This window comes from Haliotis asinina, chromosome 3 (assembly GCF_037392515.1).
Source record: "Haliotis asinina isolate JCU_RB_2024 chromosome 3, JCU_Hal_asi_v2, whole genome shotgun sequence".
Taxonomy (NCBI): Eukaryota; Metazoa; Mollusca; class Gastropoda; order Lepetellida; family Haliotidae; genus Haliotis; species Haliotis asinina.
In genome coordinates, this window is record NC_090282.1 from 33,233,718 (window position 1) to 33,260,288 (window position 26,571).

A 26,571-nucleotide genomic window follows, 5' to 3' on the forward strand; every position below is an offset into this window, starting at 1 on the left:
ACTTTCGCGCACTCGTTACAAATAATGTTACATGACCACTGAAACTCGGGCTGAAATGAAGTGTGCACCCCCACTTCACCTTCCCCAACCCCCCAACCCCCATCTTGAGGGGAAAGACTGTCCTCCATTAGGAGGATAATCTCGATTCCACAAATGATGGATAGATAGATAGAGTGCTTAACGGATCACAACGGCTCAACAACACACTGTAATGTTATTTAAATCGATACACTTGGAGCTAGTCACAGTGATCCTACTGTTAACTGTACATGAACTGTGCACACTTCCTGGATGAAAACACAGAATATGAAAGAATTCATCTTTTGAACATCTACTTCGTATTTGAACTACTCTACTTTTTGAAATAAGAACATAAAGGCATTTCTGCAAAATGGTTTGAAACAAAGAAGAAAGAAAATATTACATCCTTAATTTAATCCATTGTGCTGCGGCTTTATCATGCATCGTGACATTTGTATAGAAAACGTAATACATTCCTGATGAATGATTTTTTCAAAAGATGGAAGTTATCTGTTTTTATTTGTACGCTTTTGTTTAATCATACATTAACTTACACACATTTGCAATTTGAAACTCAGACGTAAGACACAGATGATTATACTGCAATATATCAAACGATGTATACATGTTAACGGATACATTTGCAAACAGGCAGTTTATTTGTCACTTGCGGAAATGCCATGTCCTTTATAGTCTATTAAGCAAAAAGGCAAATGTTCTCTAAAAGAAGAAGGCGGAAGGTAAGAGAGTGCATCCCAGTCTCATTTGATTATTTCTTTGTCCCGGTATCCAAATTACATTTTATTTTCAAAACACCTTAATATTGTTATTCCGATCCACAATACTCACACTATTTTTCTGTTTTAAAATATGTGAAACCCCAGGCTGATGTGGAACTGACTGTGATACGTGCTGAAAGAATCGACCCATTTGTCAGCGTCCATATCCTTCTCGTGGAAGCAACACGGATTTGTTATACAGTATATGCTGATGACCTGTATATGTCTCTCTCCATCAACAACCTCCACGTATCAGGGATCATGCGTCCATTGTTACGTACCTCTTGCATAGTCAGTCCTTCACCTGTATGATTTACCGGATGTCATCTTGTCCACCCACTCCCATATCTTCAATTAGCCAACCAGCTAGTCAGTTAATTAACAGCCTATTCATAATCACTCATCTCTCTCCGGATTTCTGTAATCAACCAACCAACCACCAACCTTTTCATGATCACTCAGCTTCCTCCCGATTTGTGTATCAGAATGCCAATTTCCAGGTCGCCTTATCCCCAACCAACCAATACATGCACCATACGTAATTAACGGCAGTTATTTTTACAGTTGAAATGAAACGTTTTTGACTGTCCGTTCACATATTGCTGTTGTGATGACTAAGTATTCGGGCCTCATTTACAGGTGATGTTAGCTTGGTGGCACCAGGACTATTTAGACACGGCATTAGAACGGGCTCTTCGTCACGTGATCTTCGTACAGAGTCGACTGCGAGGCTACGTGGCTCGTCGAAAGTTTCACAGAATGAGAAGACACTTCCGGGCAGACAAGGACGAGTTATCGGACTTTTTTGAGGACGTCAGTGGCCATAGCTTGAGAACGTACTACGCTTGTCAAGCCCAAAGCGACCATAACACCAGGGAAACAGAGAGACAGGTAGGATGATATCATCTTACAGGGATTAAACTAGTACCCCGTAACCCCAAACGGTGACTTACATTTGATGTTATTTAGTCTGGGACTGCATTAAGCAAAATATCACGACGAAAAGTAGCTTATCGAGCGATGTTGATCCATATACAGACCGCCACCATATAGTTGAAATATTGCTGGGTGTTGCGTTAACCAACCGACCAACCAACATTGTTTTGTGGAATTGTGTCTTTAAGATGGTTTGAGACTTGATTGCCGCTCACTCACCACGTTAACTGGAATGTCTGGTCGAGGTTCTTTTATTTGCAGACCGCTGCCATATAGCTAGAATATGAGTTTGGCGTTAACTAACCAACCAACCAACCAACAAAAACACAAACACTTTGTGGAATTGTGTCTTTAAGATGGTTTGTGACTTCACTATAGGCGAAGGAGTTAAAACAAGCGATCGTTTTAACGGCATCGGATGGTCAGGCTTGCTGACTGGGTTGACACATGTCATCGAATACCAGTATTCGCTGATTGCCGCTCACTCTCGTCTGGTCACTCACGTCTGGTCCAGATTCGAATATTTACAGACCGCTGCCATATACCTGGAACATGGTTCTGTGCGGCGTTGAAGAACAAACAGACAAATATGTTTTGTGGAATTACGTCTTTAAGACGGCTCGTGACTGAACTGGAAGCCAACACCATGAGTTAAGACACACGGCCGTTTTTTGTTTCCGTGTCCGTGTAAGACACATTTGCGGTATTCACTGAACCTTGTAGGAGGATTACTGACTCTTAGAAGTTGTTGGAAAAACAGGTTTGCGTCGGAACATCGAAAAAAACAAGAGTGAGTGTTGTTTACCACGTCGACACTCAGACCCTTCTTATTATATCAGCATGCAAAAGAATCCGTTCTGGTAATTTAAAGATTCACTCTTCTGATTGTGCAGAAGTTAATATTACTTGCAGGGTTCATCTTCAAAAGCACTGTTTAATGTAGATGCTTAACGTAAAGATACAGAGCTTACTGTCTCTAAGTATGTGGGCGATTTGTGTAGTGTATGTTGAGTAGTGTCACAAACGTTTGCCATCTCTAACCGTTCCGCTATGGTACGGATATGAGGGATAAGTATAATCGCATACGTGAAATGAAAAATTATGAAATAAGGTTGTGTTGTTATTGTGTCAAACAAGACGATGCGGCGGTGGTCGTGGATTCCAAAAGAATCATCAGTAATGTCCCACATTGTACCCGTTTTGGGAATCGAACCCGGTTATCACCACTAGGCTAGCCACAGTTAAATATATGTGAACAACTCTGGCATCACATTGGAACTCTGGTGCTAAGTGGGCAAAGTTATATCACGTCTCGGTCCAAGGTCCTAGGTTCAAATCCCGGTTCACTCCGACTATGTGGTGATGCATTGGTAATCTTGTCAGATATGTATTACCTGTTTTTTTCTCTCACATGTAGGTGACATGTGACTTTACTCTAATAAACGTGTAGACAACATCATCAAGCCTATCAATCGTGTTGTATGTGTTCCATTAAATATAAGAGAACAGACTACGAGCAACGAGTAATTATCGATAAGGTCCGCGGCCTGCTAGTGTTAATGAAGCATTGGCGGGTGATTGATCGTTTTGTTTACCAGCTGATCGGTTGCGTCAACCAAATGTGTGACTTCAGGAGAAATACAAGCGCGATGTGCTTAATTATGTTGTACTGAAGCAAAGTTCACCACCGAGACCCGTCTTGTAACAAAACGTCTTCCCAGGACACATATCAATGTCTTACGCTGACATAGAGGTGGTTTTGTAAATTTCACCATGACGGTGCGATTTGGACCCAAAAAGATAAGCGGAAATGCATGTTTGTATAGTGTATTAAGACGGCATGATGTCAGTGCCATTGTGGAGACTTCACTAGAACGTGGTCCACAATGTTTCCCATGTGTTAACCTCATATGCTCTTATCTGTTTAGTACACTGGTCGAGACGGCGGAAGGAGACAGACACGGACCTACAGCGACCGAGTCGGGCGCGAGTCCCGCTACAGCAGATCTGGGTATATGTTCTTCTCCCAGATTTCTGCATTGAAAGACAACCCGTAGTATTTACCATTAACGTCTTCTCTTTCCTTATACTACTACTACTACTACTACTACTACTACTACTACTACTACTACTAAAGAGTATGACTACGGAGCATGACTAACAACAGCATTATAAGCAATAGAAGTGGTGGGGAAAGTAGCGGTAGCTTGTACATACATGGTTTATACGTACATACTAATATTTCTATAGACCCAAAATCCAATTGCAATCTCGACATATCGATGTTTCCAGGTACGGCGGACAGTCGGAAGTTTACAATGACTATATCGACCAAACCTTAGATGACAACAGTACTTTCAAGCAGGTAACATTCACCTTCCTCGTCGAGCACTGATAACGGTGAATCATTGTTCTTTTGCACCAGTTAACATGTCAGCAACAGTTGGAGGTGACAAAATTCATTGTATAGATGGGCGATATTGTGCTATTCTCGTCAGTACAGACAGAAATGATGTTAATGAAGGCAAATTATAACTTCTGTACATTCATTCTCATAGCTTCACGCCACAAATCCCTGGCTGGAACGAACATACAATGAGTTGTGTTTCACTCAGACATGGAGTTGGCCTCCGGTTTGCTTCATGTTCTCAAAAAAGTGCAGAAGTAGAGTCAAAGACCATCTTTCAGTGATGATGTAGTCTTTTCCATGCACCATCTTTGGAAATATAGCATTATCATTCTTGATCTTAGCTTAGGGTCGCCAATTTTTCTCCCTTCCACGTCATTTACGACATGCATTCATTTCCTCACAAACAGCCATCCTAAAGGTAACATGGTAATTTGTTGTCTTCTGTTCGTCTTTTGCGACATACACTGATTTCTGCACAGACATCCATCCTAAGGGTAACATCACTATTTCTTGACTCTATGAAACATATTTCTATAGTGCACTAAGTTTAACCCTCATATATACAACATCGTTGCTTATTTTAGACGGTGTTACATGACGTGACCTCCAAACGTGACCTTGACCCAATTACGTGGTGCAAAGTCATCTGTATGGAGTATGATCGCCCAGTTGGCAAATTCTACGTGCAGAATAGAGATATACACATCGACGGTACCTACAATCCCTTCGATGGAGAGAGGTGCGTTTATTGCATTTCACTGATGTTAAAGTGCTTCATCACGTGACGAAACCATGTCCACTTTGATAATTCATATCTACGTGTCTGTTGTTAACAGCCTAAAGACCTTTCATTAAAGGATATTTATATGACAATGGTTCCTTGCTGATGGTATTTGAAACTGTAATTATAGCCTTTTATATTTTTTTCAAAGATTCCTTCATAACTGGCCGTCGCAATCACATGACATTTAATGTTTCGCAAGAAATATTGGTGTTGTCTTAGGCAATCATTACCAATCGGTTCCAATACTGAAAGCCAACATTAGATCCACTTACATACAGATTAACTCAGTGTTGTGTGACTAGATTCTATGTTTTCAAACCCCACATATTCTAGATCTGCATGACATCAGAACAAAACGTTGTGTTATAAGAACCACAGGTTATTGTCAGTGTCAGTTCAGGTGATTTTCTTCGTGTGCCTTTTCAAAGAGCTCGTTAATCTCTGTCAATAGCTTTGTTGGAGCTGTGTTAGTCAATGTCTTTCGTTACACTGAAACTTATTACCCAAGAAAGCGACTGTACATGAACCATGTATCCTCCCACCATAGTATACTGGCTAAAACGTGTAATGAGATGTTACTTTTCACAGAGTAGGAATTGGAGTCTTTCGAAATCCAGAGCGATCCAGACAGGCGGAAACAATTCGAGCCTACCTTGGACAGGTGCGGACGTAAGAGCGGACATGTCCTTCTCACACTGACAATGAAGGGTGTAGGTTTGGGATTAACTGAAACCAGTAAATGCTGTGCAAGGTTTTCATTGTCACTGATCTGTCGTACCTATACTTCAAATCATGACCATGTGTGATAAATGCCCCCCAACAAAACATGAGAATCCCACTCAGTAGTCTGAGATTGATTAAACCATACAGCTAGAGTTTTAACTAAATAAGCCGGTAAAGAACCTGTTAAATTCCAAAGCGTTGGTGGTAGCGTAGGTGGAGGTGAAAACAATCGTATGATGAAAGATACAAATGGTTGCCCGATACTATTATCCATACGTGCTGCTGAGAAATATCATGACCACACATAAGAACAGCGAGTTGTGTTTAAAGTGTAGACACAGTCGCATATAATAGGGGAGTATGAAAACATAGTAACAAGAACTTCAAGACGACGTCATCAATATCCCTCGCAGTGGTAAAATACTCTTCATGTTAATACCAACTCAACACGTCTACGTCAAATGTTACATCGTTCTTCACATTAATCTAACGAAAATATGCATGCGTGAATTATTCATATACTAGCATGCTTGTATCAACAACAGAGTGGTACGGTTGATATATGTCATTAGGTTCTTGAATACTCACTAAGAGGAAATTGTGTATTAAAAGGTGCACTACCACATTACAGTCAATGAAAAATGCAAAAAATATTTTACTAAAAATCCAAAAACTACCAAATAGGCACCAGTTCGCTACGAGATGTATCTGAGTGCCAAGTTTGGTGAAGCAACATTGGAGATTTTTTCTGCTCCGGAAAAGAGCACCTCTAAAAAATTCAGTCGGAATAAAAATTGTTGCCATGAAACACAAATTACAAATCCAAAACTACTAAAAAGCATTCGGCCACCAACAGACCCACCTGTGTGCAATGTTTGGTGAAGAAGAAATACTTAACGGTTTTTATGTTCTACTCCGGAAAAGAATTTGCCCGTACCAAATACTCCGAAACAATACCACATAATGTACTGATAATTCTTATGTGTGATACTGAATGATAATATCTATATAACTATCAAACACACACACACACAAAAGGCCGCCGAGAATATAGCAGGAAAGAAATTCACACTGCATTCACATTCAGCAACATGTTTTGTGTTTGAAAGATCTGATGAAGATTGTTAATTCCAATTCCAGGGGCTAGTCCTTCACCATGACGCCGATGGGAATATATGGGCAAAGCGGTTATCAAACAATGACATCATAGTTCAAGGTTATGATGACCCAGGCAATCACTCTTTGTCTGCTGACGTAATTCTGAACCAAGGAAGACTTGCACGCGGCCAATCTATGAAGGTACACTCAGTGAATTGGTTTGCACAAGTTTCAAATTGAACTTCATTGATGTTTGAATTATTCTGAGAAAAAGAGCTTCTATAAAGCGATGTCACCCCCCACCCTATAACACACACACACAAAATAAAACAACTTTTAGAACGTACCCCATGACCCATGATTAACATGGGTATTCTTTAAAAAATATGTAGTAAAGACGTGCGTTTTTGAACGATGCTGTATCTTACATGACATTTAATATCGATTTATGTAATTAAACCCGACCATATGATCTAACGGCGACAAATTTAGAAAAAGAGTTTCATGTGTTATGTATCTCAACAAGGGCTTTGGTATAAATGTGTACATTATGAATAAATACCTCATCATGGCATCGATGATCACCTTAGCCCTTCGTTCAGGCTAATCGTTATCTTTGGACGCTAGTACTGTTTGTATGAGACATAAGCGCTGTATATATGATTAATAGTTTGTGCCAGCTAGTTCAGAATGAATGTTGTTCCATTTCTCCAGGTTATTGTTAGATCGACATACAGATAACGGTCGATATGTTCCCTCAGATAATTCAATTTCCTTTCGGGATCACTGGAGCTGGTGTAGTATTAGTGTAGCTGTTGGGGAAAGTATTGTACATGTAACTTGCAGGTATAAACTGACACAGTTCGATATAAAAGTATATTATTTGTGTTTGCAATGACGTTTGCAAATGAATTTCGTTACAGGGCGTTACATTGCTTTGTGTTAATATTCAAACTGACGGCTTATTTGAGAAACAGCAAATTCTTCACGTTGGATTGCGAAGGATTAATCTTTCTCTTCCATGGGTGCCTTTGACTTGATGGGTGATGGGTGTGAATAACCATGTCGATTAATCAGCATCACTACACAGGACAGCACATTATTCCTCCTTCTGGTTCTGTCGCAGTTTGAGGATCCCGTATTAGTCTTTCCAGCAGCAAAACCGTGTTCATGGGGAACGTGTTGTGAAAGTTCGAGAGATACACTCCTTGCTGTTGCTGTTCTCTGACAAATTTAAGTAGGCACACAAAAACTTAAATGAAAGGCTGCTCAAGACGTTCAAGCCTCTTGCGAACGCCTGGTGTGATCAGTGAACATTCACATGTTTCCGTCACTACTTAGCCAGGTAGGGAACTCGACACTCGTTCACAGTAATGATGTGTGAACAACTGATTAGGGTAACACTTGGTTCAGCGATGATGAGACCAATGTGTTTGTCACTTGGGTCATTAAAGTAATTCTAGAAGGTCAGTGAAATTCACTTCATGATGTAACATGGCCCACGTATTGGTCATTCTTATGTTCAAACTGAAACCTTTCAACGACATGGGACCTCTCCTGGATGTGACAGGCCTCGTCGACCTTGTTTTCTAATCCTTCATTGTTATTGGTTTGTCACATCAAAAACCATAAAAGCAAATCCTGGAAAGGTTAAGGGACAGAAATCAGCATAGTATATGACTTAGTAGGTCATCAGTATCCAACTTTGAACATACTGTTTCACTAGGAATATATCCTGACTGAATTTCCCAATACTGACGTTTTAAATATTAACATATCCCAAATCATGGAACAATTCTAATACGGTATCAGCTTTTAATGCAACAGGAAACGTATTTTACTAGACTGTACTTCTTAAAAGATGTTTCAGCTTCCTAAACAGAATCAGTTCACTGACATGGATATGTCATGTATTCTAAAACAAGATACGGTAGATCACGATTTCAGGATACGTTTGTATTTGTGACATATAATGTCATCTTGTAGTGGTTCGGAATGAACACACTGACATATAAACGTGAGGCTTCACTCTGCCAGTAATAAGACTGCTACTGTCTTCCAAGTGGGCTTGTGGTTTGAGGCTTGGAGCGATTAGTGTCAGGACCAAGCGACATTATGCTGTTGGGGTTGTCAACAAGTACCTTTTATTATGCCAGGACGCTCTTACCCTCAAAGACATGTTCACCATGGCCTCTTAAATATTGGCCTAGTAACCTCTGCTGTCGAGAATTGGCAGATGCTCTTTATCTGCAAAGTGACAATCATTTATTTGCATGTGAACCTTGGTTCTGTGTGTGTCAACTAGATTTTCAGATGCGTATGTTTTAAGGGGAACAGTGCAGTAATATGAACACATGGAGTTATGATAACATTGATTTGCATATGTTTACACCACAAGTGCCCTGGAAATTGACTTGAGATCGCCGAGAATGCTGATAAAGCTTGTTGACTTGTTATTGCCTTACTTCAGCCCCGCGATCCAGGATCTCAGCTGACCGAGGTATTCAGTCCGACATACTGGCGTTTTCATTGCATGCATATACCGACCCAAATATAGATAGGTTGTTCGGATTAGTTGCGGGTCATCGTACCCTGACCATGCCGGACTTTACTCATGATATCCATGTTTGCTTGGTCAAGACTCGACTTGTTTTAGGCTACGTCTATACATTCAGTGATATACATTTAGTCAGTAAAACTAGTGTACCATAAGAAATGTTCGGTTATGATCGAAAATGATGCATGACATATTAAGGCATGCTTGTGTATTGCTTCATGCTACATATTCCCTCGATATCTCGACAGCCTTTCAATAGTGTAGTCTAGATCAGGCAATGATTGATATTATGAGCACCGACTCATGTCAAGGAAGTGTTAAATATCAGACCATAAGGTACATAACGTAGTTTGGAGACCATTAAGTTGTGAGTGGCGACGAATACTAACCTGAAATTTCTTCGGTGATCTTATGTTACAGGTGTTTGACATGAACGAGTTGCGCAGCCGTATTGGCCTAGAACTGAAGTCACATACTTTCAACAAGACTCGTCTTCGCCATCAGACCATTGTCTGCTTCAGCTTACTGGAAGAAGAGGAGACAGCTCTCGATACACCATGTTGGCTTTGTGTGGTCAACATCCACGCCCTCAATGCCCTGGAGAGTCAAGATGGTGAGTGGGGCAGTGGGTGAATGAATGGATGGCTTTGCATGTTTGTTCAATGTATCAAATGAAGAAATTGAACTTATAGGATTAACGACCAAACACCCTGGCCGACAAGCCTCGGGACAACCTTCATATGATGTCCTTAGCATTTGTAAAGAGACATTACATAATCTATTTATTCTATGTTTCAACAACCTGAATACTCAATTATCTAAAGATGTCTAGTCTATATAATGACATCTTGATTTCATGTGTTTGTGTCTGAACGATTTTTGAAGTTAGTCCAAAACGCCATTTTACCGTTTGTTTTCATTATAAAAAGTAGTATTTTGTTTTTATTCAGTGCTCTCCCAGGTAGAGAAGATGATGACACAGGCAGAGCTCCGTACTGAGGAAGAAGACTTAAAAGATGAGAAGGCCCAGGATGCCAAAGGAAGGGTATGTGCTGGCTATGATATCAATGAACAGATCTCGCCATGCATCCCCCATACTCTTGTTGACCCGTGAAGATCCGGGTTATAATGTTTACCTTAGAGACCCATGCTTGTGTGAGGTGACCAAAGGAATCGGGTGGTCATATTCACTGACTAGGTTGCCACATGTCATCGGTTCCTAAATGCCAAGATCGATGCTCATGCTGTTGATCACTGGATTGCCTGGCCCAGACTCGATTATTTACAGCCCGCCGCCATATAGCTGGAATATTGCTGAGTGCAGCGTAAAATATACTCACTCACTTACTCACCCCATATTCTTGTTAAAACCAGACACAAATTCCCAGTAAATTCGTTGCTTCTTTGTGCGTCGTACACCATCTTTTGACCTGAATCACTGAACCAACGATGACACTCCAGTCTGTTGGAGAAGTGTTCGAGTTTGATTATATTATCGGTAAATATATTCATGATATCAGGCTTACCGTTTCGCTAATATTTCCAGTTTGAGCGAAATTTGGTTATAGTTAAAAATTTGCCATGACAAAAGATGTAAGAAATCCCCTCAAAACCAGCAACACATAACACAGACAAGTCTAAAATATTCAATATTTTGTTTTGAGGAAACAAAAGCAAGATACAAAGATTCACAATAGAGGTTTCATGTAAAATGCAACTGAGCCAAATCTAAAGTAATGGGTCACAAATATATCAACTCACCTAAGTCTTGGTTTGAGAGTGAGAAACTGTTATACTAAATGTCATGTAGGTCGAGCTTTGACAAAGGCAGGCAGTTTGATGTACTCCAGTTAACCGTGCGTGTGTCCGTGTCGAAGACAATAGCCATCCTTTATATAGAATCACCGATTCCTGAATATTCGTGCACTTTGCGACCACATCTCCACCAACTCAGAACCTGTATGTAGTCTCCCAGAAGTTAACAATTAATCAAACTACACACTCAAAGGGAGGCAACTATAAAGCGCTACCTTAAGGACGTGCCGCTAAAAATACTATTGCACTGAAAATTTATGATAAGAAATGTGACCCATAATAACTATCACTCAAAAATCTAAAAATTGTTACCCAATAATAATTATTACTTAATCAATAATAATGTAATTAACAGAAGATACACTCTCGTAGCAACAAATACATTTCTGTTTCCACAGTGTTATAATTTTGACTAGATTTAAGAATTGTCATAGTCCTAAAGGCTTCGAGTACTACTTAAAACTTTCATGAAAGTACGAATACTATAAATAGGAAACTAGTTTGATTCTATTAATACTTATCCAGTTACCCTATTTTGTTCAAGACCTTTGCTTTGCCAGCCATACTGAAATTGCTATTTATGGCCATTAATCTGTCCTTTTTCAATTAAACGAATTAGGTTTTTCAGCTTAGCCACAGGCTTCAACCTATTTGAACAGTTGTGGTGGTAATGCATATATTTGTATTTTCTTTGGTCTTTGTATCTGTAAACACCGTCCTTTCCGTTACGAAGGGAACTGGTATTTAAACAGTGTGCTCTTCTTGATTTAACCGTATGTTTGTGTTTAAGTCATTGAATTTGACGTTGTTTTTGAAATGTCAGTAATTTTGATAGAATATTTTAGATTTTACCAACACTTTTTTCTGTGCTGACACGTTGATCCAAGCTATCAAGATGGTTCGTGTCAGTAGATAATATAAAGAGTGTAAATATTATTAATATTAAACAAAAACTTATACATGCAGATGAAAATACACATTGTTTTTGTAAGACAATGTTTTTGTATGGAGTTATTTTTTTTACGGACCCATGTGTTATCAGGCACGTTATAGCTGTTGTAGTTCTATATTAATACTCTTAGGTACCCCTTGTCTGCTCAGCATTTCAGGAAACAGTGGTCAAGGACAGATCAAAGAGAGAGTTTCACGAAAGGAGAAACATCTTCAAGGAAGCTTAGGATCGCCCTAAGGAAGAGAGGGGAAGATGTCAAGAATCACATGGACTACAGCTGGGACTCAGAGTCACGAGGTGTGTACAGATGCCAGTGTATATGCAAACCAAGAAGGGCTTGACAAATATACTGATAATGCAGGATAGAGAGTAAACAAATAAAAGTAGTATCTAAAGAAATATGACTTAGAACATTATTTAATTGATATTTTGTTGTTTCAAACGCTATGTACACATTGTAAGATAAACATGTTAATCGTAGATTTTCTTTAAACAATTTAGTATCTCATTTGACCATTTTGTGGACTGAACGAACAGATATGCTCAGCAGTTGCGTATTCTTAAGTATCCAAGTATCTTTTAAGCATTTTTGAACATTTGCATGACTGTAAGTATTGAAGGGTTTTAACATGTAACTATGCGTCAGTGTGTGTGAGCGAAATGAACATGTAGGGTATGTTAATATGCTAAAAAGCAGATAAGGATGCAACGCGTTTTACGCGGAATAATAATGTAACTGCGTGTAGATGGGGCGAGGGCCCTGAGCTGATGATGAGCTTTACCGGCCTGACTGTTGCAGAATCACCCGAACCCTGTCTGCTGCATATCTACATCAGCCTGTAAAACATAATAATGTAATGTGTCGACTTGATCGTTAGTATATGGTCGGATCCCTCTTGTACACTTCATACATAATCTGTGGTCCAGGTAATCATGAAGCCTGGCTCAAGAGGATTGTTAGATTGATCACATCATATGTTAACAAAAGTTTCTACGAATTTGTGAAATACAGGGTGTATTGCGACCCTACGATCTGGATATCTTAAAAGGCAAAGTGTGAATTAGTTAAACACCGCCTTGTACAGTTATTTCACATCGTATCAGCTCGTTTAATCCTTGATGAAACTACTGAGCACTGAAACACATTTTTGGCCGACTGAATTTCCAAGAGAGCCATGGAAGGATCCTGAAATTACTTCTGCAAGAACATGCAACATGGACAGTTGCAATTAAGAAACAGTTCATCCTTCCAGTCAGAAACAGGGATATTTCGTCGGGTGTCCTCACACCTTGCCACCGTGCAATCGATTACCTGAATCTAGAATTGGAAACATTAAATATGAATAATTTTTTTACTTATGACGTCTTGGAGTGAAAATGGCAAAAACGAAGTGAAAGAAATATGACTGAGAGTGTATTATTCTTTTCCTGTGCAATTTCAGTTGATATGTATTGAAAGAAAATTGGTTTAACTAGATTGTGGAAAACAGATTGCCCAACACAAAGATAATATCAATTTACGTCTAGTATCCTAATTATTTTCACTCTGAACCATTACGAAAACACGATTTCTTTACGGATTCCACAGTTGAACCATTTGAAATGTATTTCAGGTAGCTCATCGCGGAAACAAATGACGGTCGACACTCTTCAAGAACAGGTTATGGGAAACCCCGACGGTGAATTGGACGTCAGGAGATCAGGTAGCTCACATGAAATGATTCGATGAAACGTTTTTGCAAAGTTATCTGTTTTTAAGCAAATTACTTTTCAAATTAAATGCAGATGGTCATTAATTATGAAAATGTACGTCATTAGATAAAATACATTCTCTCACATGTTATGTACTAGTAGCAGAACGATCAGTATATATGAAAACAAATCAATAATCAACCCTATCATTTTCATACAAAGTAAGTTAATGCAATAAAGTTTGTCAGGAACTTCTAACGTAGTTCAACAAATGCGAATTAATTTGAAATGTCGCGACAAGATCTACAGACTATTGCGGTGCGTTGTGGTCGCGGATAATTGATAGTTTGAGGAAATGTTTGCACTTGCAACAGTGCCTGTTGTTCAACTACATTACAAGTTATTGTGTATGGTATTATTATAGTACCAGTCGTATCGTAAGGGAACGATGGAATTGTGATGTCTGAAGTTTCACTGAACTCATACCAAATGTTCCTTTTTGATCGGTATACCTGTCACCCCTGGATAAAAATGGACAGTTCTTCTGGCATATATTCATGGCGGTGATTGTTAGGTGTGGTGTGTCTGCTATAAGAATGTGCCTGAAAAGTTGGTTCTTACTACGCAGAACGATTGTCTGACAAACCATCAACCACGCAGATGCTCTGTCACGTTTGTAATTCCACCACAGACTTGTAATTAAACGTCGCCCGATTAACATAACAATCTTACCCACTTTTGTTAGAAATCGTAATTTATCTAACCATTGCAGCTGAGCGGATTTCGACTGTTACAATATTTTACCACACAGTGATTTGTGCCTTGAGCAATCAGAAGGAAATTGCGCGATCCTTGCTCCGCTGATGGCCGTGTCGGTGGACAGGTGTCACTCGGTTATAGCCAGCAAGACACCCTTCCTACATCTGGTCTACGGCATGCTGTTCCTAGCGACCTATTGCACACTAACTGCCTGCTGGTCGCTGGAGGCACAGAAGTCTAGACTTGGATGTTTGGTGCTGGCTGGAGACTGTCAGCCTAAGCCAAGACTGTAATTGAAAATGATCTTCAGACAAGATGTGGTATCTATTATACATGTATTTTAAAATCAATATGATCACCAATGGGTTATCCTTATGAATGCCAGATCCCAATGACACTGTGCACATTTTAGGACGTAGCGGTCTTGTAGCCCAAATTAGATGCAATTATTTGGTGCTTGTTAATGATCTCTGTCTTCAGCCCTTGACTCTGGAAGATCCTTTAGCAGGACTACAAACGTGTAGTATGGTAAAGTAGGTCCCAGCTTGATCGTCTCATTCGGTCCGTCCACGACATGTAGTAGCTTACAATCCAGACAAGGGTTTGCAGACGCATTACTGTACCTCGTATGATCACCTTACGACGATTGATTGATAATTAATTGGCGTTTTCCCGAGCATGTAAAACGCCATGCGGAATGGATGAGGTAGCTGCGTATTGGGGTTCGCGGATTGGGGTTCATTTTCTGTTGCTTTGGGGCACCTGAAAGCCAATGCGCAGTTGCTACGTTACGTGTCGCTGTAAGGACGTTAGACTGAGGTCTGTATTACAGGTTTTGGCCGGTTCAGATATACCTACTGACTCCCTAGTTCACGTATTACATAAAGTGTTCTTCATGATGTGCGATACACAGGTTTAATCCCAGGTTAAAACCTAATACCCCACATGATCATATACAAACACAAGTATATCATAGATATAATTAAGATACAACTTCAAACACAAATAAGAGAACACTTACAAACAGTCAATAAAAATCAAATTATGTTGCTTCCTTCCATCAAGGTCCGTTGTCGCCTACCAGTAGCGGTAAGACACGTGAGTGGGCGAAACTCAAGATCACAGCAAAGACGTCAGTTGCCAAAGAAGAAAGCGAGATGGACGCCATGATGAAGTCCAGAATGTCCAGATACTAAATAGAAGCGAGATACGGAAGATAAATTGAATGTCAAAAAAACGCGAGGAAATGTGAACAACACTTGTTTCTTCAGCTGATAAAAGTAAAAAGCAATGGAATATGTTTGATGGCAGCGAAGAAACGTGGCTCCAGGAAGTACTATCTGAGTTCTTACAGGATAGATGCCATATTACGCTACTGAGTATTACAATCCAAGCATTACCCTAGGCAATATACACATAAATGCCACACAGAAATGAACACACTATTCTTAAAACAGCTCAAACAAATCTATGATCTTTTCATATCACATGCATCGGAATCTTTTGATGTTCCAAATGCGTTTTCTTGTGTCATGATTATTAAAAGCACTAAAACAGCCCTTGATAAAGGTGTGTCAGATGTCCATCATCCATGTTAGTCATTCTCAACACTGACAATCATACGAATATTTATGTTAAACAGTACATCGCAAGTATGTCAGTCTCTATTAATGTACGTAATATACATAACAAACTGGTATGTTATGTTTTCACCTTGGCCATGTCCATGTCTCTAAATGAAAAATATATCTTTAAATGTGCATCAGAATTTGTCCGTACCTTTAAATGTCTAACATATGTATGTCAGTACCTTTAAATGTCCATGATGAGAACATGTAAATGAACTTCGCACGTATATCCGTGCCTTTAAATGTGGATTATGTAAACATGTTTTCATTATGGCATATACATGATACATGTATGTTTAAATGTTTGTCACATCTGTGTCAATATGAATACGTCATATGTATGTCAAGATTTCTCCACAGTTTTTGGTATGTGGTCCGGAAGCTGATTGTGTTCAAGGATTGAGTCGATTTCTCAGCTTTGAAAGATGTAACTTAACCGGTTTGGGTTCGGAGACGACAGGGTGACACGTCGGCATAGTTGTAGAAGATATTCCTGATGTTGTGTGTTCTTGAAACAGTAGAAAGCAAGTTTCAAAAGCAAGCAATTCGTCATTTACTCTTCACACTGTTAGATATTGCTCTTATTGCTTTCATCACGAAAACCTGTTTTATTGTTATAAGGAAACCCTGAAATTGAGTTGATTCTTCGGTGGTCATTATGATATAACCGAGTGAACAGACGACAGAGTTTAATCCTTGGCTTTCTTATAACCACTAGCGAAATGTCTTACATATGAGTGCCGTTTGATTGTCTATGGCAACTGGCCGTACAACTTCGCATTGAACCGCTGTGGTGAATATTACGGGAAATGACATGTATAACATCGCAAGAGATGCTTGATATAGAATGTGCGTGCATATGATATCGTTTAGTTTATGATATCCAAAACATGACAACTGACTATCTATTTTGGTATTGACGAAATGCTCAAGCACTATAACAACGAGAGTATATACAGTCACGGGCAATCGTGTATATACTCATAAATCGTTTATAGATATAATTGTCTTCGTATTATGTTCATCATTTATTCATATATTACTCACGCCAAAATTATGTCCATCGTTGTCTGTGTTCCAAATGTGCTAAACATCTCCAGACAGGAGTTAATATATGATGCAATACTGACATGTCATTTTTCTTGACAACTAATCGCCGCAAATGCAGGACTGGCGAGCGATGATTAGAAGAGTTCACTCATTCATTGACAAATAAACATTGAAATCCTTTTTCATATGAAGTCACACTCACAGTCTTGTACTGAGCTAATACCCGGTGAGCTCTTAATAATCCATTCACACTTTGTTCAAATCTCTTTTTGGAGATGAAGATTATCATTATCATTGTTATCGTGACTGACTGGATGAAAGGGTGAACACTGACATGTTAATAATATATCTGGTGATTATGAATGATTTACGTGAATTGTGGGGTGTGAGCGTTATGGACAGAGTATATCATCGTGTAATGTTCATATTTTGCAAAATGGAAAAATAAAACACTGTATGCACATTTCACACTCCACATCAGTATAGGTGTCTGTGGGAAATATTATATATATATATATATATATGTGTGTGTGTGTGTGTGTCTGTCTGTGTGTCTGTGTGCGTAAGAGCGTGTGCGTGTCTGTGTGTGTTCGTTTCTAAACCTTTATGCAATATACAATAATGATCATAATATTATTGTTTCACCAGGACGTTTGAAAGTATACAAATTACTCGTCTTGAAGTTTAGTTTAACATTCGTAAGGGAAAGAGTACGCAAAGAAGTATTAAAAGATCAAGAAACACCGAATGCAATAGACGCCCAAAGAAACAGCTTAACTTTGGAACGTGTAACAGTTCTTCCTGCATATTGACATCACTCAGACTTTTGGGTGTAATGTTTATATTCGTGATCTCCTTAGGGTGAAAGAGAGGAAGTCAACCTTGTACCGAGAAACAGGATCATAAAGTCACACCATTCAAAGACGGATTACTTTATTGTTTCATACGTTCGCAATAGAATATAATATCTGGTAAAAACAGCCATTCCCGACGTCAGGCAATTCTTCCATCTTCAAAAAAAAAAGAAAGAAAAAAAAAAAGAAAACTACCGCTATAAAGACATCAGTAGGGCAAAGAGAGACAGAGGGAGACTCCCGTCACAACGTGAACTTTATCGCTTTATCGGACACGATTTCGGTCACTGATGTGCCAAATTTCGAAGTCTTCTATTGATGACGAAATGTTTTCAAATTGTTACTTAAAATCTGGATGCTATATCCCTGACCACCCATCTTTTGAGAAAGGCGTCGTATGATGGAATCGCAGAATGAGAATTATCTGTTGAACTTCAAAAACGCAAAGTTGATTTCACTGCTAAAGTTTAGTCTTTTGTGCACTTCATTATAATTCTGAATCTTTTGGTGCAGTAAATATTGGTATCTTGTTCCACACAAAGGGAATGTTTACTGTTGGAAAGGTGAAGCCATACGCGTGTATGTATTTTGTCAGCTATAACGTTTATGAATATAATCCAAATATAACAGATGAGGCGAATAAAAATTGCAGCCCATGAGGGTACCCACTTCTTGCCCGTATTTTCTCGTTCATTTTCACATCGACGTTTATCCGATTTAAAATTTAATCAGTTCAGTACTCAGTCTATTTCTGGTGTATCAACAAATTGCACGGTAAACAGTATCCAGGGTAATGCCACGTGTATGTAACCCTAGTAATATCTTGCTCACTACGTATTATGCTGCATGTTATTTTCACCTTTCACAAAAGCCCAATTCGTTCTATGCCAAGTTCGGAATACGCCTGTTAAAAGTATACACCCTAGCCCCTTTTCGAATGTCTTTGGTGTGTCAGCACCGCGTGATCCTTTTGATAGGATCACATAAGAACTGAACGCCTACAACCTTCTTTTGGCTTTGAATCAACACTGGGATTAAACTGACATAAGGTGTTTGTTTCATGCGCAAAGAGGCTGAGATGGTTTACTACCTGTCAGACCCGACGAAGTGCTTTATTGCTTGAGTTTGTCAGAATCTTTTGATTTCACTTGTTTTAGCACGATACCATTATTCGTGTTTCAAAGGTACATATAAACCCCATATGTAACATCTGCATTACGTCGGGCTTTCCTCCCACACCAAGTTGACATAACATGAGATAATTGGAATGTATACTGCTTCTCTGGTTTTATTCGCAGATACTGAATGAGAACTGATTGTGGTGTTATAGAAACCTGACTGACGTTAACCCGCCTATAGTGGACATGTTTCTTAGATTGATTAAATGACCTGGAACCAGACAAAGAGCGTGTGTCTACTCTGTCATCTTCTGAACGGATGTATGTCATTACGGGTACTTCAACACCTTACCTAGACAGTTGGAATAGCAGCTGTAACTGGTGAATCGATGCCTCATTGGTTCCGGCAGAGGGCTACATTTGGACATTCCTGGCGATAACCGTATTGTTCGGTGTTATAAAAAGACGATGGACGATGATATACAATTAATGCTTAAAACGTGAAAGTACATACGTTCGCAAAGAAAAAAATCATAAATTGTTTCTCGAAAAACCCGTTATCGTATTTTCTGATATTTATATTTTGCTTGTCCTTTGACATCATGTAGGTGGTGAACCGTTTACAGTATCTTACCTCACACATAAATGTCGTTTTCTGATTGACTAAGTCCTATATTATTTTCAATGTATCCCGCTTACGAGAGAGGTACATTTCAATGTACACGTGTATTGTTTTGTTTATGTTTGTTTATGTTTAGTGCCTTGTTTCCCTTAGCTTTGAATCAGCATTGCTATGGATCAATGCACAATATGGGTGAACGTTTTACCAATCCGGTATTTGAATATCTTTCAAGAGAATGAGGTATTGCCCCTAATTTGTCAACGAAATCAGTTAATGCACAACTGTGAAACTTCAACGTTTTATCCATGCTTATTTAAAAACCTGATTGTTCGTTTGACTCTAGCAATCACAGGAACTAACGTGAAGCATAATGAGCTTCTATTGTGATATACCAGTATGACCATTAAATAGACAGAAAACATGATAAAAGAATGATTACATATAAATATGATTACATATCCTTCAAAATAAAAATTATTCTGATGTATATTTGGCATACGTTCCAAGAACAAATATGGCCATGGGGGTTTCGGTGAACAAGATACAAACACTAAGAAAATGCGTAAAGTCCACACAAGACATACCTACCAGATTAATTTGATTTGAGTAGATAGGTTAGTGAGCTGGGTTTTATGCCGCTTAGAACGGAGTTTCAACTTGATATTGGTGTTGAGCTCGAGGTGAAGCAGGTCCTTGGCGTTTAGCACTTGGTTGGCACCCACGAGCAAGGGTATGGTCTTGACAAACCTAACAATGGGCAAATCTATAAACGTGCCAATGATGAAAGGTTTCTGGCACATACAGGTATAAAATGACACACTAGAAACGTAAGATGAAAGGAGATTTGATCAGGATAATTTGTTTTGAACGGCACAGACCCGCCTTACGTTTGTTACACAATCACATGGCTGTGTGTGAAACCAAATCAGTCTTTAGAAAACCTAGCCAGACATATGTCATACCACTGAAAGAATATAAACAACATCAAACAACCGAACGCTACATCGTCATTTAGAAATATCACTCTCTGTTGGGAGCAGTCAGTTTGTAATATAACTTTATACACATAGACGGCGCGATTTGTGCTAGATACGAGATAAGTGTATTTTCAGGTACATGTTGTTCTGATATGCGTGACCTTTTTATGTGTCTGGAGGTATTTATTCTTTTCATCAGCCTGGCACCAAAGGGAGACTGAACAAACAAATTAGAATGATGCTGACCAGGAACTTGACATCACAAGTAACGTAGGTACGACTTGTAGGACATAGTTTCCTTCAGGATTAAAGACATGAGGATTTGTATATATCACCCTTAGGCCGATACTTTGGACGCAAGTAGCACTGTATGTCATTTTGATTGATGATATGTTGATAAAATGGACATACCCACCTGATGTATCATTGATGTTCACAAGGGATTTGCCATACATAACTGAAGAACCGTCAAGCTCCGTGGTCAATTCCAGCACGCCTTGGTGAAACAAAATGGTGTGTATTTTCCTTACAGACCGTGTTAACTGTCTGGGAACAGAACACGGGTCTCTGTCATGTTTTCAAACTGCAGACAGATCAAAGACTAACAGGGTGTGAATAACAAAACTGTGAATAACTTAAACTCGACGCTATACATCACACATCAAAACAACTAGAGCGTCACATTTAAATAAACGATTTGCAAAATTAATGTAATTGACATAACATGTTGTAAAATCTGGATTCAACATTTACAAGAAAAGTACGGAAAAGGCAGTCAGCATTCGATAATTGTAAACCCTTTGATCAGTAATAAACGATCTCTTTTACACGTTGAGAACATGACATACATGATATCATTGCATGTAAGACAGCATGTGACGGGAACGGTCAATAGTGCTTAAGCTATGAGTCAAGCTGAATACAAAATAGAGTGAATCAAAAGCGGGGAGGAATGTTAGGAGTTGGCTGAGCACTGAGTCATAGTGAGTACGTTGCCCACGAAGCTCAGGGAAACCACCACAAGCACACATAACGTCTGTGCACTACAACGGGTAATTTCTAAGCTGTTTCGTTTGAGGGATCTGTTCTTTGGATTATGGTTGCCAATGAGATGGCATCATCGTAATGGAGGAACTCATCAGCGAGAGTGAAGCATTTAGGGGAAGATATACCACATCCTCCATTGGAATAGAAACTGGTTAGGTAGACATGGTAGTCAGATCAGCTTCTGAAGCAGATGCAGCAATAGGTAAATGTATATGAGAGTTTTCAATGTTCTTTTAGGTTGACTGTGATTGTTATGATGGCAACACGTGAGCCATTTCAGAAGCATTGGTTCATATTGAAGATATGACATGAACAACAATTGTGTTAGGTGATGAAAAGCTAGATAATGTAAATAAAAGACAATATCAGATGTGAAAATGGTTATAAAATAACAACATGTTTGTACTGAATCATCTAAAGAAAAGCTGCACGCTGAGTGCATACTGCCCACGTAATGGAGATGATCGTCAAATGAATCCAAAACAAGATGATGTTCAGTAGTTTCCACACATACAATTTCTCCATATTTTTAGTAATGGTTTTTGACTGATACTTGTCACTTGTTTTGTAATGGACACAAGTTTGCTCTATGGGCATATATTCTGTACTCTAGTTCACACTTTAAAGACATCAAATTCAATGTCTGCCGCAAACACATCAAGATGAGGAAATAGTTTTGGTTGGATTTTGGATATTTTGCACTCATAACTACGAAGCATCAATTATTCACACAAGGAAAAGTTCCCGATGGTTAATTGTATCAGATTTTCTTCATTAAGTGACTTTGGCTATATGACGTTTTAACTCGATTCCAGTCATATTTCTTTCGATTCCCTAAGTGCAATACAAGATTTTAAAACATCCAAACAATCATATAATTTATATTTTCATCTGCATATTTTGTGGAAATTCTATGTTAATGTTGTCGGTTAGGGTTTAAGTGACCCCAAGGTGATGATAATGTTTGCGTGCTCCAGGTAACCACTGTCATCCAATATGTTCGTAAATGTAGGCAAATTATGTGAACGGATTATATATGTTCACAAAACTGTAGGACAAATATGTGAAATAGGTGACAACATCAGTGTAGGAAAGGTGAAAAAATCCACAGGACTGGCGGGTCAATTTTACCACTCCTGCCAGTCCGTTTGAGATAATTTTATTTGTTTAATTATTTTGGTATCCTTTTGCAATATCCAAAAGGTTATAATTATTATCTTTATATCATTTTTTCGCTAAAACTGACCCTACTTTAGGAGGGACCAGATTTTATTAACCCGTCCTCCACAAACTTCTCCCGTTTCTGACGTTGGGACGGGTTATCTTTTCTATACTGATAACATCTCTGCGGAAGAGTGAAAATATGAGGGCGAGGGGAACATAAACAAACACCGAGGGTACATCATGGGAGCCGAGGCGCCAGTTATTTACGTATCTTAGCGAACACTTCAATGTCAATTTTGAACTGTTTGGATACTGGCTATAAATTCACCTGCTAAATATTCGCATACATTTGAACGTTTTGTCAATATTTATCTTCATGTATTGGAATGCGAGGTGAATCCTTTGTATCCATCAGTAGATTTTGCAGACGACACAGATGTAGAGTTATCTCCCTTCCATCGATTTGCATTCGCAAAACATCGGTAATTTCCTTGCATCATGATTCAAATCGAGATAAAGAAGTACTACCGCTAAGTACCGAATGAGTTGCCACTGGCAGCGGGGTATATTGAAACGTACCTCGATTGTAAGTGGGGCATATTGAAAATAATAGAAGAACACATAGTCAATCAGAAAACAATATGTGTGGTACGACAATGGTTTATCAATACACTTTCAAACACAACCACAGTCTATCATTTACTGGCATTACAGAAACATCTAGCCACTGATGATATAGTACTGTATATTCTAACGTGAGCACTTCCACTGCTTCTGTATTTTTCTTTTTTAAAGCAAAACCAATACCGATTTACACGACAGAAAGAACGCTTTAACTTAATGATACGTCCTAAATAAAATTTAGTGTGGAGCCTGGTGTGCCAAAGAAGAATTGAACCCTTCGTAATTCAGACATCTGACAAACTGTTTAATCAACTCGTCCATCTATGACTCTCAAACTAACGGAGATGAATGTGGTTGCGTTACTTCAAAGTCCGTAATCTTGAAATCTTGAATCTCAGTTGCCAACCGCTCACTTTCCAGCCCAATGAGACGATTCAGTTGATGCTGACGGATTCATAAGTGGGCAAGATGTACACAGCACGCAGTCGTCTCATCAATGTGGTCCCGGTGTTGACGCGACTTCACTGTGAACATCAGGTTACGCAGTTGTTAAATTCGCAGGTGTTGGTCTCTCTCGGTCTTCCGCTTACAAATGTCAGAAATTGGGCCAGTCTGGTTGACCTACTCTTTCTTCAGAGGATGGTTTGCTTCGTACCCTCAAGCATTCTGTCACATCCCCATTTCAAAGGTATTCTGGGCATCCTTATGTGTGCCTTTAGTAGGTAGTAGTCACAATCAACCGCGTTCCATAGTGTTGGCGCAGAGTGTTGTACGGATTTCAAGACATTCCATTCATAGCACTGTAACAGACATGTATGGTGTTTAGTCAACATGCATGCAATGTTTCTGACCTGTCACTCGCAATCAAAATACGCTTCAAAATTTTGAATTGTTTTTAAAAAATCGTAACAGACCAGAAGTGCACTTGCTATTGAAACCTGAGTTTAGATAGGACCGAATCATCAATAGTAAAAAGACGATTTCATGATATAGACTACTGAAGTGATACTGGTTTTCGTCCTTCGTCGTTTTGTACGTGGTTTATACAACGGATGACCAAATGTAATGTTGTTTTGGGTCGTTTTTAACATTTACACTATTATAAAACTCTGTTCTGTTGTAGACCTGCTAAATGTTTTACTTGAATTTATGTGGTTCACTCTTTTTGCATTCCAGACTGATACTTAACAACATATAGCAAATGCTTCTCCAACAACTTTCTAAAAACTGTTTACAAGTTCGATCAATCATGCCATTCATTAATTTATTTAAAGCTGTTAGTGGTTCTAAATGTAAACTGTCTTGTGAATATCAAAGGCCCTGTGGTAAATCTTGAAGGAACAATTAGTTTTATGACAACGGTTCAAAAGCAAAGAAAAGCTTTTTCACAATAAAGAATGATGTGTTGTATAAAAAATATAATCCTTTGAGTGTATTTGGCGTAAAATGTATTTTTAGGCTGGAGGCTGTTAACTAAATCAAAGGGGAAACATTGTGTACAACAATATTTGTCCTATTTAGAAGAAAGAACATAGACGTCAAGGCCTCAAAGGTAATATATGTCTTTGTTATGTGAATGACAATACATCGAGAATATGGTCGTATTGGTTAGTTTTTGGTCGCAGTGTGTTAGCATCGAAAGGACTGCCAGATCATGTAAGTAATATCCATGAATAAACATCTGTTTCCAATTCTGCCCTAGATCCAGGTAGTTGGTCACTACAGTGGACTGTACACTGCCCTTCGTCATCATTAATTTATGCAACTGAATTTTGACGATCTGAGTAATTGATATTGCAACTGTTGCTCTTTTGACAGATATTTATCGTGTGCATTCACAGATCCGAGGAGTGTCACAGCCGGGGCATTTCCAGTCGCCTAAAACTGTCAACTATCAATTTTCTACACCGTATGCGTCCTCTTGTCAAGAGGAAACTTCGAGTTCGATTAATTCCCAACATATAGAATCTACTTTTGGCAATTGTAAACACCGGAAGTCAGTCAGCTATGTCTGGTCATGTCTGTGGGCTACACTGCCCGTAATGTGACCCAAAATGGGTCCCACTGTAATTCAATCTTTAAAATCATTTTGAAAATAATTTCACGCGTCAGGACTGCTTACTGTCTGATAGAAAAACCCAAACAAACAACATAAGGTTGTAACAAAACGGGGCGTCAGAGATGAAATCTAGACATGAAGCCATTGGAATGCTGAGAGCCTAGATGTGCTTACGACAGGTTGCCAAATATTTTCAGGTCCGCTCCAGTCACGATAGGCTTAAACTGGGACAATGAAAGACCGCCCACGCGGCCATGCAGGCCTCCGGAAATGACACCACGTGAAGATCGTTATCTGGTGACGTCATCACGTCGCAACAGTTTTGCCACTGTACCAGATCTTGCTTAAAGTCTTCGTCATAAGCATGAGATAGCGCTGTATGGCAGTTCAGCAAGCCGAGGGCCGACACACTCGATGCTGACCGCTACTTGCTTGTGTACGTGGCGCTTAAAGTGTTGAATAAAACATATTTCACGTGAGTAATGATTAAATATGGGGTTGGAAATCGGAGAACACAACCTAGTGAGGAAATGGGAGTGTACCTTTGATGGTGGCGACAATTTATTCTGACACGAAAAATACTCTTTGAACCGAAGCGAGGGAAATGTGTTGACAACCTTTGCTCGCTTCACTCGCATATATGAAGACTGGTCATTTTCTCTACTCTGCAACCGCAACCGCATTTGCGCTACAGTTTGGCCGTGATTTCACTGACCCAGTCTCTCACTTTGTAGTGCACAGGCATTCCAGTTTGTAGTGACGCCACAACTGTTTCAATTTTGTAATCAAAATAATCAAAGTGACGTTTAAAACGATGCAGTGATTCTTATTATCATTAAGTCTTAGTAAACTTAGTCTCAGTATTACTCGTTACATTCCAACATACCTAGTAGCAGGTCGCT

The 26,571-nt window shown here is 39.1% G+C and overlaps 1 protein-coding gene across 1 annotated transcript in view; it reads left to right on the top strand.

The window, feature by feature from the left end:
* Window positions 1-17,672, top strand: part of LOC137277843 (unconventional myosin-Ic-like) — a 52,740-nt gene extending 35,068 nt beyond the window's left edge. The window contains exons 19-29 of the mRNA XM_067809808.1: window positions 1,440-1,691; window positions 3,665-3,747; window positions 4,029-4,101; window positions 4,731-4,885; window positions 5,519-5,591; window positions 6,794-6,952; window positions 9,729-9,921; window positions 10,259-10,353; window positions 12,225-12,372; window positions 13,689-13,778; window positions 15,592-17,672. Of these exons, the coding sequence (XP_067665909.1) occupies window positions 1,440-1,691; window positions 3,665-3,747; window positions 4,029-4,101; window positions 4,731-4,885; window positions 5,519-5,591; window positions 6,794-6,952; window positions 9,729-9,921; window positions 10,259-10,353; window positions 12,225-12,372; window positions 13,689-13,778; window positions 15,592-15,722 (1,452 nt within the window). The 3' untranslated portion in view covers window positions 15,723-17,672. The remainder of the gene's footprint in view (window positions 1-1,439; window positions 1,692-3,664; window positions 3,748-4,028; window positions 4,102-4,730; window positions 4,886-5,518; window positions 5,592-6,793; window positions 6,953-9,728; window positions 9,922-10,258; window positions 10,354-12,224; window positions 12,373-13,688; window positions 13,779-15,591) is intronic.
* The last annotated feature ends 8,899 nt before the right edge of the window (window positions 17,673-26,571 follow it).